Raw genomic sequence first — 15499 nt, forward strand, 5'->3', positions numbered from 1 at the left:
CTTCATTTATGTAACCAGCCCATCTTTCTGCAACAAGGTGTACTATAAAAACATATAAAAAGGCAACGAATAACACAAATATGCTACAAGCCAGCTTCAAGCTCCATGTGTGGCAAAGGATTCCTGCATAGGGGTAGTATTAGATGATCCTTGTGGCCCCTTCAGCTTTACAATTCTGCAATGGATTGGAGTTGATACAGACAGAAAGACAATAAATGAGCACTATGTATGTACAGTTGTATGGAAGCAGATTACCACAGACAGCTTCACCCACATGATGCTGTGTTTTCCAGATGTCTGAAAAAAGTCTTCAGTATGATCATCATTAGAGTTACATTCAGGTTTATTTATATAATTGGGGAGTGGGTAGCTCAGTGCTACAAAACAGCAGCAGTTAGCTCAGTTGGTTAGAGCGTAGTGCTGATAATGCCGACGTCATGGGTTTGACCCCCATAAGGGGCCACCTGCATATTCCTCCATTACAGGAGGTTGTTTGGGGTCCCTATTGACACTGCAATTCTACGATTTTATGTTTTGTATGCAAACTGTCTTGGGAATGTCCAGGAAACATGCTTGAAACATTGGAGAGACACTACCAATCCCTGTACAACTAGATAGCCCAGTGTTCTGACTTGATATAAGTCAAATTCCTAAGTACTCGTAACCTGCAAAATATTTTTAATGTTTTGTTTTTGCTGTCTTTCGTTCTATAGACACTTTGTTCTCTCCTTGACTGCTTACTGACTCCAGAAAATGTGCCCCTTGATGGTCCGAGAGAACTGTATGAGACATATTTTGCCTTTGCCTGTGTGTGGGCATTCGGTGGTGCCGTCTTTCAAGATCAGGTAGGCAGGAAGCAGTTTGCTTTGAGCTGTGCTCGGATAAACAAACTCTTCTCTTCCTCTATGACAGGCATTCCCAACTCCCAAGAAACTGCTATCTATTCCCACTGTAAAAAAAACTGGCAGTGATCTACCCATTGGATTGACCAAAGTTGTTGAGCTTTTTTCGGGGAGAATTCACCAAAGTTGAGCACTTTTTTGGGGGGGCATACAATTGATCGGGTACGCCCCACGATCGACTGGTAGATCGCAATCGACCTGTTGGACATGACTGTTCTATGACATGTGCAATGAAACCATAGTGGAAATCCACTCGTTTGACTGTGTCTCAATGGAGAGAATCAGATGGCAATCTCAAGTGTTGGAGATAGTATTTGTGTTGGGGCTCAAAGCCCAAGACCTAAGGTCTTGGATCACTAACCTCCCATAATTGCTGAAAGGAAGAATTGGGGTTCTAAATCCTAAAATGCGAGGAGAAAACAGCAATGGTAAATTTTTGCAGGGGAACTGATTAGGATTGCCACTGAAGAAGGAATTTCTTGCTTCCAACACACTTTGAGCAACATCAACATATTGTTGCACACCAACCCAATCTCCAAGTGGTGCAAGATTCCAGGGGTTCTAGGCAGGGTTCCAAGAGGAAACATGACACAGCACAGACTGTGGTATCTTTATGATACATGGTTTAGTGGGACGCGGGTGGTGCTGTGGTCTAAACCACTGAGCCTCTTGGGCTTGCCGATCAGAAGGTCGGCTGTTCGAATCTCTGCAATGGAGTGAGCTCCCGTCGCTCTATCCCAGCTCCTGCCAACCTAGCAGTTCAAAAGCACACCAGTGCAAGTAGATAAATAGCTACCACTGTGGCAGGAAGGTAGCAGCATTTCCGTGCACTCTGGTTTCCATCACGGTGTTCAGTTTGGGGTGTTTAGCACATCTTCTTTAATCTGTAAGGGAAATGTTCATGGCCACTAAAACAATGTGCAGAAGCAATTAATTTATTTGACATAGAATTTTCAGTATCTGGTTTGGTCTTTCACAGGAAGATGCCAACTAAGTTCTTCATTCTCCCCAGTGGAAATGGTTACCATCATTGGGGCAATAAAGAAGCTCATAGTTTCATGTAATTTGAATAATTTTATAAGCCTGTATTTAACCATCAAACTTGCTATGTACATTGAACAATTTACCCCCCCCCAAAAAAAACTAAGAACCTATTTAAAATTTTCCAGCTTTCTAACTATCAAGCAGAGTTTAGCCGCTGGTGGCTGAAAGAGATGAAAGCTGTGAAGTTTCCATCGCATGGAACCATCTTTGATTATTACATTGACCCCAAAACCAAGAAATTCCTGCCTTGGAGTGATAAAATTATCAGTTTTGACATGGATCCGGATACACCATTGCAGGTAAGCACATGTTTAATATAAAATGAGTGCATGTAGCTTTTCATCTTCTCTGGTGTTTTCATTGTTTCCCGCTCATTGGAAAATGAAGCTGTTGGGGAGTCTATTTTTGCATGTACAGTGGTACCTCGGGTTAAGTACTTAATTCGTTCTGGAGGTCCGTTCTTAATCTGAAACTGTTCTTAATCTGAAACACCACTTTAGCTAATGGGGCCTCCTGCTGCTGCCGCGGTGGCGCCGTCGGAACACGATTTCTGTTCTCATCCTGAAGCAAAGTTCTTAACCTGATGTACTATTTCTGGGTTAGCAGAGTATGTAATCTGAAGCGTATGTAACCTGAAACGTATGTAACCTGAGGTACCACTGTAATGTTAGTTTTAGTCTGTGTGTCTGTATCTGATAACGAGAAGAAATGTAATGCTCTGTGGTGGGGGCTCTTTCACAAAGATTAGCTTTATTTCTTTACTTACTATACAATGAAATAAGTTAACATTTTATAAAGAGGGAATTTAAGGCATAATGGTTACCCGGTTAGGGGTGGGCAGTGTTTGCGGCCCATTGCATCCTGCTCTGACACGCCCATTTAGGTGGCCAGCCATTGGGAAACCCCCGGGCTGGCTGCGGGGCACGGTGGGAGTTGCCTCCAGCCACCAATTTGAAATCAGGCCATGCATGTGAAAATGCTCTATGTTCACATATAAGCATACATAAGGGATGTGGGTGGTGCTGTGGGTTAAACCACAGAGCCTAGGACTTGCCGATCAGAAGGTCAGTGGCTCAAATCCCCATGACGGGGTGAGCTCCCGTTGTTCGGTCCCTGCTCCTGCCAACCTAGCAGTTCAAAAGCACATCTAAGTGCAAGTAGATAAATAGGTACCACTCCGGCGGGAACGTAAACGGTGTTTCCGTGCGCTGCTCTGGTTCGCCAGAAGCGGCTTAGTCATTCCGGCCACATGACCCGGAAGCTGTACGCCAGCTCCCTCAGCCAATAAAGCGAGATGAGCGCCGCAACCCCAAAGTCGGTCACAACTGGACCTAATGGTCAGGGGTCCCTTTACCTTTACCTTTAAGCATACATGCTCCTAGCAGTCACTTAGATTTTCACCCTTACATTGCAGAGAAATGAAAATTGAAGTACGTAAAAGGAATGAAACTATTTATTCTTATTTTTAAGAAAATGCTGTTTCAGTGGCATGTTAATACAAATCATATTAACGTAAGTCCTTTTGATGCCTCAGGCAGTCCTTGTTCACACATCTGAGACCACGTGTCTCAGATACTTCACGGATTTGCTCTTGGAGAAAGGCAAGCCTGTCATGCTTGTTGGAAATGCTGGAGTGGGAAAAACAGTATTTATTGAGCAATGCCTTGCTGGCCTCTCAGAAGATTTCCTGGTGTCCAAAGTTCCCTTCAACTATTACACCACATCAGCAGCACTACAAAGTAAGTTCCCAAACAGACAATGTTGCATGTGGAAGTCTGGTTACAATGAGGGAGTTGGCTGTTTATACATAATCAAAATTAAAAGAAAGGGTGTATTATAACATGAATTAATAAAAACTGAATACTCAGAACAATCAAATTATGCTCATTTTGGTCCCTGATTTAGCCCCCAAACAGTGGGGAGACAGAGCAGTGGGCATATGCTGGCTTCCTGTGTCTCCTGCATTTGCCACCAGCAAATGGCTGTTCTGGTTGTCATTATTATTGTTACTATTTATTAATTTTGTATACTGCCCTCACGCTAATATCACAGAGCGGTTCACAACTCGAAAATACAACATGAGAACACAAAATACATAATGAAATGAAAACAGAAACAAACCAGTAACTCCCCTTCCCACAAACACATTTGAAAGGCCATAGAATGTTAATCAGCCCAAAGGCCTGGTTATAGAGAAACATTTTTGCCTGGTACCTAAAGGTATTTAATTGTTAAATATATGGTTGCCGGGGACACTGGGAGTAGGGAATGGCACTACTACCCCTGATTCCTTTCTAACACTGGACATTGTACGGCTAAATTATACCCACACTTTCTTTGGACAGGTTAGATTCTTTTGGATATATTCAACGACTGTTAATGAAGGGTTCCTGAAACTGAAAACATATATGCAATTGCATGCCTTCCCCCTCCCCCCGGAACAGATCCTCTTAGTGATGAATGCAAAGTTTTTATTTCAGAGACAGAAAGTGAAGATTGCATTTTATTGACACGGGTATGGTGTATTTTACACTCCCACACATTTCATGGATAAATTTAGAGTGCTTCTCAAATATCTTATACCTCATATCACAGCTAAAAAGCATTACAGCAGCAAGCAACACCAACTAGTTAATGCCATTTTTGAGAACTATAATTCAAGCCTTAAGGCATTAAAACATGCCAGAAAGTTCAGTATTACTCTGTTGGTTTGCCTGCTGTTTTAATAAGATTATTGCAGCGCAATATGTATTAAAACATTGTGTACCCAGTCTTAGTATTGGAACAATGATAACTGTTAACAGAGCTTATGAAATGCTCCACACAAAGGTTGCATTTCCCCCCCTAACTTGCTTTTGTGTTTGCATTCAAATATCATTTTCTGCTATATTTTTGGCATTTGTGTAAGAGAGAAAAAAAGGGGGAGGAGAAAGGCATTAAAGTTTAACAGTCTTTAAGAGAAATAGTTAATAAAGTACTTGCTGCGGTTTTCTCAGGAAATAGTTAACAAATACATTTCACAGTTCTTTCATTAGTGTCTGCTTGTATTTCAAAGCTAACAGGCAGGATTAAATGTTAATATGCAGAAGATTATTTTTTCTTAAAACCTAGTTCATTCCAAGATAGAAACCACCCAATACCTGGTACTCTGGAAGGCCTGCCTAGGACCCTAAAAAATATGAGTGCAGATTGGACTACAGCAAAGCTTCCCATGTTAGTGCTGGGAAGTTAGTGAATCATGCTTTAAAGTGATTAATAACCAGTTACTGTATAAGTAACTTTAATAATGAATGCTGCTTCACAGCAAGAAAACAACAAAGGCTGGTAATTACATTTGTTACTGTAGAATGCCTTGTTTAGGAGGGCATTTAACCCAGGTTGCCAGTGGGCACATATGACCCTATAACAAAGGCAGGCAGGGGATGGGAGGGCAATAGTCATAAAAGTGCATATGCACGATCGTGCAGCCTGCTTCCATTCCTTAAACTCTTATCAGTATTGAGCCTGAACTTAGCCAGTGTGGTTTGAAGAATCACTTGTGCCTAACACCATAGGTTAATACCGTTCCCAACAAATGGTCCAGATTTGGTGAGCTCTGTCTTTTCCAGAAACGCCAGCATAACGAGTAGCATAATTTATGGCCACTGCATATTTGTAACTGCATTTGGAGTCCCCTTATGGGCTTACTATGCCCATGATACTCTGCACTACCAAGTGAGAAGGATCCTTTTCACATCACCAATAGAGTAGAAAAAGTTAAATGTGCTTCTGTAACAAACGCGGCTTCTGCTTTGATTTGGAGCTGAATTTGAGTCCCTGCACTGTATACCTTTTATACATTTCTGTCTCTTATTTGTATGTTGTCTAGTTACTAGCCTCTGCAGTATTTCACCCAGTAGTCATGTAGCATAATCCATTTCAGAGATTCTTGAAAAACCATTGGAGAAAAAAGCGGGTCGTAAATTTGGTCCAGTAGGAAACAAGAAACTGGTTTACTTTATTGATGATATGAACATGCCAGAGGTGGATGCTTATGGAACAGTTCAGCCTCACACACTGATTCGACAACATATAGATTATGGACATTGGTAAGTGACTCCATTTTGATGTTAAGTCAAACTTGTGTAATTTTTGAACAAACAAGTAATTCTGCTGATAAAAACTGTTAGTGCAAGTTTGCATCAACTGATGAGATAAATTTCAGATTTTCCATATCTGGATAATTGTTAATTGTCCTACTGCTTGCTCAGATTTGTCCTTTAGATTTGTTTACATTTTAATGCAAGCTGAATGGTCAACCTATCAGATATCTGTGTAAATGAGTTCTGTGTCATCATCACTGTGGTGTCATCTATAATAATTGATAAATTAATTCTAGATGTTTAAATATTTTTTCTGCCTCAGGTATGATAGACAGGCATTAACTGTAAAAGAAATTCATAATTGTCAGTATGTTGCCTGTATGAATCCAACGGTTGGCAGCTTCACCATCAACCCGCGGCTTCAGGTAAGGTTGCAAATTGTTTCATAGAAACCGCAATAAAGTGTATGCTTAGAGATTCTTGTTACTGAAGCCTTGACAGATTATTTAGACAAGATCTTTGTACTGCATTCACAAAATACAGATTGTGGTTTGGAGTATAGTTGACTTATGAGGCAACACAATATTTTGCTGAGATCTGTGACAGAGGACATGCTATTCATGTGAACCTGCCACATTTCCTTGGGCTGGAGTATATTTGAAGCACATATCAGGAACAAATCTGCTTCATCACCATTTAATTGTGACATAAACAATGCCTAGAAACTGTAGCCAAGCACTACAGGGCAAGTTCTTTGGGATGCTATTAAAAGTTGTGTTGCAGACATCAAATTGATTTTCTTTCAGTGCATCCCAAACTCTCTGTTAATAACTGCTGTCTGCTCCCAATCTGCATATCAGGCATATTGAATCCTAGAAAGAGCATGGGTTCTGGTTGTATCACATAGCTATCCTATAGCATTTTCGTGATGGCTTTCTCCTATTTACAGAGAGCTTTCTAGGGTAGCTGTAAAAATTAGTTGCATTGTGCCTTTTTTGTTTCAATCTGGTTGGATTCCTATAGTACCAGACTCGTAAACTAGGGAGCTCTAATAGAGGAGTGGTTCCAGGCTGTGCACCTGTGTGCACAAAATTCCCAATCCAGGAAGAAGTGGAGGACTTGAAACGCTGTTTAGGGAAGTCATGGAGAGTCCAGTGCAAGCTGTTCCTGTTGAAAGATAAGCTACTTCTAGTTCCTTGCATTACTTACAGAGATTTAGGGACTAGAGCAATATTTTGTAGGAAGTGATTGGACAAACAAGCTTTGCAACCAGAGACAAAAAGTCTTTTGTGGTCTTTCAAGGATTTTCATTTAGTGAAGGCTAGACTGTAAATTCTTTCCTCCCGTACACCTGGATGCTTGTGTGGAGAAAAACAGCACTTTAAACTTACTCCTTGACAAAAGCTTTTGATCTGAAAAATAAATAGCACGAGGATAAAAGGTAAAGGTAAAGGTACCCCTGCCCGTACAGGCCGGTCTTGACAGACTCTGGGGTTGTGCGCCCATCTCACTCTAGAGGCCGGGGGCCAGCGCTGTCCGGAGACACTTCCGGGTCACGTGGCCAGCGTGACAAAGCTGCATCTGGCGAGCCAGCGCAGCACACGGAAACGCCGTTTACCTTCCCGCCAGTAAGCGGTCCCTATTTATCTACTTGCACCCGGGGGTGCTTTCGAACTGCTAGGTTGGCAGGCGCTGGGACCGAGCAGCGGGAGCGCACCCCGCCACGGGGATTCAAACCGCCGACCTTTCGATCGGCAAGCCCTAGGCGCTGAGGCTTTTTGTGCCAAATTAATGGTTATACCCTTTGCTAACCGAAGTTCTGTCCTACATTTATTCATGTCATCAGTTATTCACAAATACGTACATAATTTATCATTGATAAGTAACTAAAGCAAGCATTTTCTTCATGTTTTAGAGACACTTTGCAGTGTTTGCAATGAACTTCCCATCTACTGATGCTCTAAGCACCATCTATAGCAAGATCCTTGATTTCCACTTTCAGCAGCATGGCTTTAATCCATCAGTGTTGAAACATACAGCTGCCACCATCCAAGCAGCAATATGGCTCCACCAGACAATGGTTCAGAACTTTCTCCCCACAGCTGTTAAATTTCATTATATTTTCAACCTTCGAGACCTCTCCAACATCTTCCAGGTTTGTTGTATCTCTCTCTGTGTGTGTTTTAGATACAGATGCTGATACTGATACAGACATAAATGTGATGTGTGCTTCTCTCTCAAGTTTGGACTTTCTGGGCCTAACATATACACATGCATGTGTATGGTGTTAAATTGTCATTTGCATGCAATAATTCAAGCTAGTTAATAAAGTTACAATTCCAGTTTATGGGGTTTTGGTGTTTCATCGTTGCTTTTTTAAAAAAAAATAGATTCTATCTGCACAGGCAGTCTATTTGCATGAAAACTCTTTTTTACTTCTCAGAATTACAGGTTAGAATTTATCCATTTTGGAATGTGTATCAAATGCTGAAGTGCACAAGAGAGTCTGTAATTAAGTTTGCCTTGCTGTTGAGGCTCAAACTATACATGACAGTGCCAGGTCTGTGTTTTGTTTGTTAAAATACCTAGAGATAGCCTGATTGTGTATGCAGGGATGTGCACAGGCGAGGAACTCATTTTGAAGAGCAAAAAGGGTGCTCAGGTGAAAGGAACTGAACCCTCCTTGCTTTTATGACTCACCCCACAAAATCCATCTCTTAAGCTGTGTTCCTTCCCTCATCTCTGCTAGAGTCTGATAGCAGAAGTAAGCTTGGTTATTTGAAAAGTGCATAGGTGGGCGGGGGGCAGTGAGACGAGAAAATATATCTTCACCTGCATACCGCCTGCCTCTTTTTATGTGATTGGGCATTTTAAGCAAAAGTAGGGTTGCCATATTTCTCCTCCCAATTTTTTTTTTGGGGGGGGGCAAGTGGATGAGCTTTTTTATGTTTTTTGCCCAAAGTGGATGAGCGTTTTGGGCAAAATCACAAAAAATGGATGGTAAAAATGGCACTACCAACACACATTGCTGTGCATCCAGATTTTCCCTGACATTTTGCTGATTTCCGCCCAGACACTGCATCCAAAAGCAGTATTCTGGGTATGTCCGTGAAATTCCGGATGTATGGCAACCCTAAACGAAAAGAGTTTCCATCATCTCAGACAAAAGTAATGTAGGAATATGCAGCTATCAGGATTGGTGTCTTGCAGTAATTGTCTTTTACCAGTTTTCTAAACATATTCTTTCTGGGGGTTTTTTGTAGGGAATTTTATTTGCTAAGCAGGAGTGTCTAAAGCATCCAAATGATCTTGTACGTTTGTGGCTTCACGAATCTTCACGTGTTTATGGAGATAAACTGGTGGAAGCAAAAGACTGCAGTTCATTTCATAAAAAGCTGCTAGACACTGCACACAGATTCTTTGAGGTAAAGCTTTGGACTGGTAATGGTTGCCTAATACTGCAGCACTGATGACAAGTTTGCCAATCTGAAAACTATTTAGGGTCAAAGTCAATCTCCCAAGAAAACTAGTATGGCCCAAATAATAAGCTGTTTTGCTTTTTTTTCTAATAACAAAGCATAGGAAGAAAAAATATATATGTCAGATTAATGAAGAGAATTTAGTAAGGGGAGGGGGGAAATCACAGAAGTGAGGTGTTTTTTTGATAGGGGCTCATTTAAGAACCCAGATCCATGCTGTAATAAGATAACTGACCAAGACTGATAGTGCAAACTGTGCGGCTGCAGCTAAACTTCAGTGGCACTCTCTTTAATTAGAAAAAAATAGAAATGCAATAAATTATTATTATTATAAATAATAGCTTTAGTAGCTAAAAAGTAACTTATTTAAAGCATGTCTAATTTTGCTTTTTTGCCACTAATGTTTCTAGATGTATAGCAACCCATATTTTCAACTTTTTTATATCTTGCCCTTAAAACAATGACACAAAACAGCATATTCTTAGTAGCAGTTCTGAATGGGGGAAAATAACTTAATTGCATATAGCCTGTATTTAACTCTCTGGATGAGAGAGAGTACATGGTGATAGAAACAAATGATGAACGCTAGCAAGCTGAGGAAGATTTAGTAAAAGAAACTTGATGAGCACTTAGCAAAAAAGACTTAGAATGGAAAATAAAGTGGTACTATTACTTCCCTTGATCTGGACACAATACTTTCGTTGATGCAGCTTAGAACTGTGTTACCTGTTTGCTGCTGCATCCCACTGTTGATTCATGTTAAGCTTGTGGTCTACTAAGGTCCCCTTTTCACATGTACCGTATTTTTTGCACCATAACACTCACTTTTTTCCTCCTAAAAAGTAAGGGGAAATGTCTGTGCGTGTTATAGAGGGAATGCCTACGGGTGGCATGCCTACGGATTTTCCTCCTCTAAAAACTATGTGCGTGTTATGGTCGGGTGCGTGTTATAGAGCGAAAAATGCGGTACTTCCGTCACGCCCGACATCCCCCATCCTATATACGTGCATCTGATTCTTCCTGCGTAAGTGCAGAACCTTACATTTGTTTCTGTTGAAATTCATTTTGTTAGTTTTGGCCCAGTTCTCCAATCTTGTTTAGGTTATCTTGAATCCTGATTCTATGTTATTGGGCATTGAATCCATTTATTATACTCAGAGATGACTGAATTTATCTCATGACTTTTGTTCAACCCCTTGGCCATTGGCTTTTCAGGCTCTACAGTGTTCCATCTTGTTTCCGATACTTCTTAACAGCTACATGAAACTACGGGGATAGGTCGTCCAGGATTTTGGTGTTGGATGCTATCAATACACTGACACATTTTGTTTATTTATTTATAATGCTGAGTAACAACCTCTGATCTTGGCAGTATGTAGGGCATTCTCTGCACATTTAAGGTAGGGTGAATAGCAATGCATTTCCAAGTTATGTGTATCCCTGTGTTTCAGTCTCTCCTTTTGATGTTATGTTGCCAACTTAATAGGATCTGGACGATCACATTCTTCTCCAGCAACCACTTATTTACTGTCATTTTGCAAATGGTGTAGCAGAGCCTAACTATATGCCTGTCAAGGATTGGGAAGGGCTAAGAAATATCCTTGTGGAGGCTCTAGAGAACTACAATGAACTGAATGCATCTATGAACTTAGTCTTATTTGAGGATGCTATACAACATGTGTAAGTAAATGTCTTGTCTATGGCCTGAATTCAGCATAGTTCGTTTATTTTTATTACTGCTACATATTATTAAAAAAAAATTGTACATGGTTTACATAAAAACATTAACACTACAAACTATAATTTTAAATAAATTTGCTAGAAAGTAGGTTAAAACAGAACAAAATTATCACATGCAACTTGTAAATTCTAGCTTGGAATTATCCATTTTTGTATGTAGAATATCAAGGAGAAAGCCACAAAATGCTGCTACTGCACCACTTTCATGTAGGACGGTTGGTGTAGTATGCAGTTAATAGAATTATTTTCTGCAGTGGTGCCATAGCTTCAAAATTCCCTCTCCATAAAGGTACAGCTGGTTCCACAATTACAATCTCCTTGGCAGCAGGTTCTCTCTCTCTCTCTCTCTCTGTACAATAGTACCTCTGGTTAAGAATTTAATTCGTTCCGGAGGTCCGTTCTTAACCTGAGGTACCACTTTAGCTAATGGGGCCTCCCGCTGCTGCCGCACTGCCGCCGCACGATTTCTGTTCTCATCCTGAGGTAAAGTTCTTAACCCGAGGTACTACTACTGGGTTAGCAGAGTCTGTAACCTGAAGCGTATGTAACCTGAAGTGTTTGTAACCTGAGGTACCACTCTGTGTGTGTGTGTGTGTGTGTGGCATTCTAAGGGTTATATTGCCTCAACCTGCTTTTAGTTTTATAGTCTTTTGTTGCTTCTGAGTCTATAAATTGTTCGAATGTATGTTTTGAGGTGTGTCAACGTATTTTAAATTAATTTCTACATTTATTATACACTCCCCCCCCCCAAATGCATCAGATGAAGCGTGCTTTAGAAATATTTTAAAAATTAAAGATAAAATAAGTCTTCTGTGGCCATTAGTCATGTTGCTCCTTTTTCATCATCAGATGTCGCATTAGCCGAATCTTGCAGTCCTCTCGTGGCTATGCACTTTTGATTGGAGTGGGTGGCAGTGGAAAACAAAGCTTATCAAGACTGGCTGCCTATATTGGATCTCTTGAAGTGTTTCAGATTACACTGAAGAAAGACTACACAATTCAAGACCTCAGGGTAAAAACAACAATTATTACATAATTGCCCTCAGAATTGCTAGGCTTGAAAGCAGGCTATTTAGAATCTGAGGGGTTGAAGTAAAGCATTCTTAATGTGTGGCTTGTGGTGCTAGTGAGAAGGTATCATCCAGGGGCTAGGAAAAGTTACTACTTAGTTTGTCTGCACCACAAATTTTGTAAGCGGTGGGAGGCAGGGATCTTTATTTGGGCAAGACCTCCTGGGAAGAGTTGCTATGATATCTTGGCCTGAGCTGTTTTGTTTCTTTACATAAAGAGTTAACTTCATTGGCACTTTGTGAGTTATTGCTGGCCGACTCCCGCCTTAGAATCATAGAATCATAGAGTTGGAAGAGACCACAAGGGCCATCGAGTCCAACCCCCTGCCAAGCAGGAAACACCATCAGAGCACTCCTGACATATGGTTGTCAAGCCTCTGCTTAAAGACCTCCAAAGAAGGAGACTCCACCACACTCCTTGGCAGCAAATTCCACTGTCGAACAGCTCTTACTGTCAGGAAGTTCTTCCTAATGTTTAGGTGGAATCTTCTTTCTTGTAGTTTGGATGCAGGGATTGACAGGGATACAAATTCCATGAGAGAGACCCATGCGATGAACCCCACCTATGTGGCTGGGTAACTTGTTGAACTGCATGGGATCTGATTATGTTAATAAGGTCTGCCTGATAACCTGGAGAATATTTAATAGGCACCGTTGCAAAGATGTATTGTGACCCTAAGCAGTTGCTCAAATAACCTGAATTGTGTACCTAGCTCTGCATTTTTTCCCCTTTGTGAATTCATTTTGATATTTCTCCTGAAAATAAAATTGAGTATGCAGTGAAATACTTCCAACCCATGAAACAGGCATTATTAATACGATTGAAGTGTTCTTGATGTTGATTTGTTTGGCAGAACATTAATAACAATTTTCTGAATACTAGGGGAAAGATTTTCTTTCATTGATTACTGCTTGTTTCCTTTTTTCCTTGCAAACTTATCAAACCACAGTTCTCTTCACCTGGTATCTTAAAACACATCTGGGTTTGTTTGTTTGTTTGTTTGTTTGTTTTAAAAATCCTCTGGAAAAGGATATGCCACGAAAATGAAGCAAAGATGCTAAACAGCAGCGAATAGCTCTCAAGTGGCATGTATTTTCACATTGGTTACCGTGCCACCCAGTTTTGTTTCAACATTTTATTGTAACATGAATGATTGCCTACTTTCCTTACAGGTAGATCTTGCCAATCTGTATATAAAGACGGGAGCCAAGAACATTCCCACTGTGTTTTTGCTGACAGATGCTCAAGTTCCAGATGAACGCTTTCTTGTGCTGATTAATGACTTGTTGGCATCAGGTGATTAGACCTACACATTTCTTGAAAGATCCTCCCAATGACAAATTATCTGCCGTTTCAATGAACTTTAAAAAGGAGATTATTTGTCTTTGAGATGCTTTCTGGTATGGCTAGGATGTCCTTTGGGAAAAAGTGTATTAACCCAGCTAAGTTGGGTATTGTGCCTACTTTGCTTAAAAACAATGTTGCTCTTCAGAAGCTAATATCAAGGTCATGGAATGTATAGGTGCAAGTTCCATTTGTAGGTGTTTCTTTTATATTGATTCACTTACACTGATTGAATGGATTGACTCCATCATGCCAGAAAGTGGGACAGGGTAGTTTTTACATGTGCTTTGATCAATAGTGGTAAAATCGTAGTGATTTAAATGAGAGCATTTTAGTTAGGTTAAGCATTTTCTGTGAACCACCCTGAGACCTTCAGGTATAAGGTGGTATATTATTATTATTATTATTATTATTATTATTATTATTATTAAATAATACCATCAACATATTCTTCCGGTTAAGAGAGGCAATTTTTATAGTAATATTAGAGACATTACAGAAACCATATTTGGGGGGCATGATGATGTCCTAACCCAGGCATCCCAAACCTTCGGCCCTCCAGATGTTTTGGACTACAATTCCCATCATCCCTGACCACTGGTCCTGTTAGCTAGGGATCATGGGAATTGTAGGACAAAACATCTGGAGGGCCGCAGGTTGGGGATGCCTGTCCTAACCTGTAGTTTTGCAAGGCACATTTTCCAAAACAAAATGGTCTAGAATGGAGCTGTTTGTTTGTAGCAAGGGAATTGTTATTAAATATACAAGATTTGTGGCTGCATTTTTTTAATTTTTGAACTGCCTTATCTTAAAAATCAGTGGGACGCGGGTGGCGCTGTGGGTAAAACCTCAGTGCCTAGGACTTGCTGATCGCATGGTCGGCGGTTCGAATCCCCGCGCCGGGGTGAGCTCCCGTCATTAGGTCCCAGCTCCTGCCCACCTAGCAGTTCGAAAGCACTCTTAAGTGCAAGTAGATAAATAGGTACCGCTTTATAGCGGGAAGGTAAACGGCGTTTCCGTGTGCTGCGCTGGTGCTGGCTCGCCAGCTGTAGCTTCGTCACGCTGGCCACGTGACCCGGAAGTGTCTTCGGACGGCGCCGGCTCACGGCCTCTAGAGCGAGATGAGCACGCAACCCTAGAGTCGGAAACGACTGGCCCGTACGGGCAGGGGTACCTTTACCTTTATCTTAAAGATCACAAGGTGGACAAACTAGTAGAAAACTCAATACAGATATAACAGTAGTTTAAAGCAAAACTGGGTCAACCCATATCTAATGCCATTTCTCAGACACTTGTTACCAGAGTCAGCCAAATTTTAAAAGTGTTTCTAGGTTTAGAGCCAAAAGAGCAAAACATATTGAAACTTGTAATTTGGTTGTGTTCATTTTGTAATTGTGGGTACTTCTTCACCCCCGTTTTTTATTTCATTGTAGGAGAAGTTCCAGATCTATTCAGTGATGAAGATATGGATGATATAATTGCGGGAATTAGGAGTGAGATACGGGGACTTGGTGTTATTGACAGTAGAGAAAACTGCTGGAGATTCTTTTTAGATAGAGTACGACTGCAGCTAAAAGTAAGAAACAATGGATCTGGGGTTATAAATAAGAATACTGAACTTATTTTTAAGTAGTGATCAACAGCTAAATACTAGGTATATGAACGCCATAGATATTACAACACCGTACAAAGCCATCTTCCTTTCCTCTATGTTTAGTGTCTAGCAAATTCAGAACCCGTGTTTTCAGGATTTAAGTTTTCTGTGTCACATTTTGCCTGTGCCCATCTAGGGATAAATATTCCCAATGTCTTTGATATCTTCCATAAGCTATGATTT

The 15499-nt window shown here is 40.7% G+C and overlaps 1 protein-coding gene across 5 annotated transcripts in view; it reads left to right on the forward strand.

The window, feature by feature from the left end:
- The window catches only part of DNAH11 (dynein axonemal heavy chain 11), a 149272-nt gene that overhangs the window by 70318 nt on the left and 63455 nt on the right, over positions 1-15499 (forward strand). For all 5 annotated transcript variants that reach the window (XM_053409651.1, XM_053409647.1, XM_053409649.1 and 2 more), the window contains 11 exons: positions 714-845; positions 2072-2245; positions 3481-3685; positions 5869-6034; positions 6351-6453; positions 7944-8183; positions 9292-9453; positions 10994-11187; positions 12097-12259; positions 13491-13614; positions 15096-15238. In XM_053409651.1, the coding sequence (XP_053265626.1) occupies positions 714-845; positions 2072-2245; positions 3481-3685; positions 5869-6034; positions 6351-6453; positions 7944-8183; positions 9292-9453; positions 10994-11187; positions 12097-12259; positions 13491-13614; positions 15096-15238 (1806 nt within the window). The remainder of the gene's footprint in view (positions 1-713; positions 846-2071; positions 2246-3480; positions 3686-5868; positions 6035-6350; positions 6454-7943; positions 8184-9291; positions 9454-10993; positions 11188-12096; positions 12260-13490; positions 13615-15095; positions 15239-15499) is intronic.

Source organism: Podarcis raffonei, chromosome 12 (genome assembly GCF_027172205.1).
Source record: "Podarcis raffonei isolate rPodRaf1 chromosome 12, rPodRaf1.pri, whole genome shotgun sequence".
In the NCBI taxonomy this organism is placed as follows: Eukaryota; Metazoa; Chordata; class Lepidosauria; order Squamata; family Lacertidae; genus Podarcis; species Podarcis raffonei.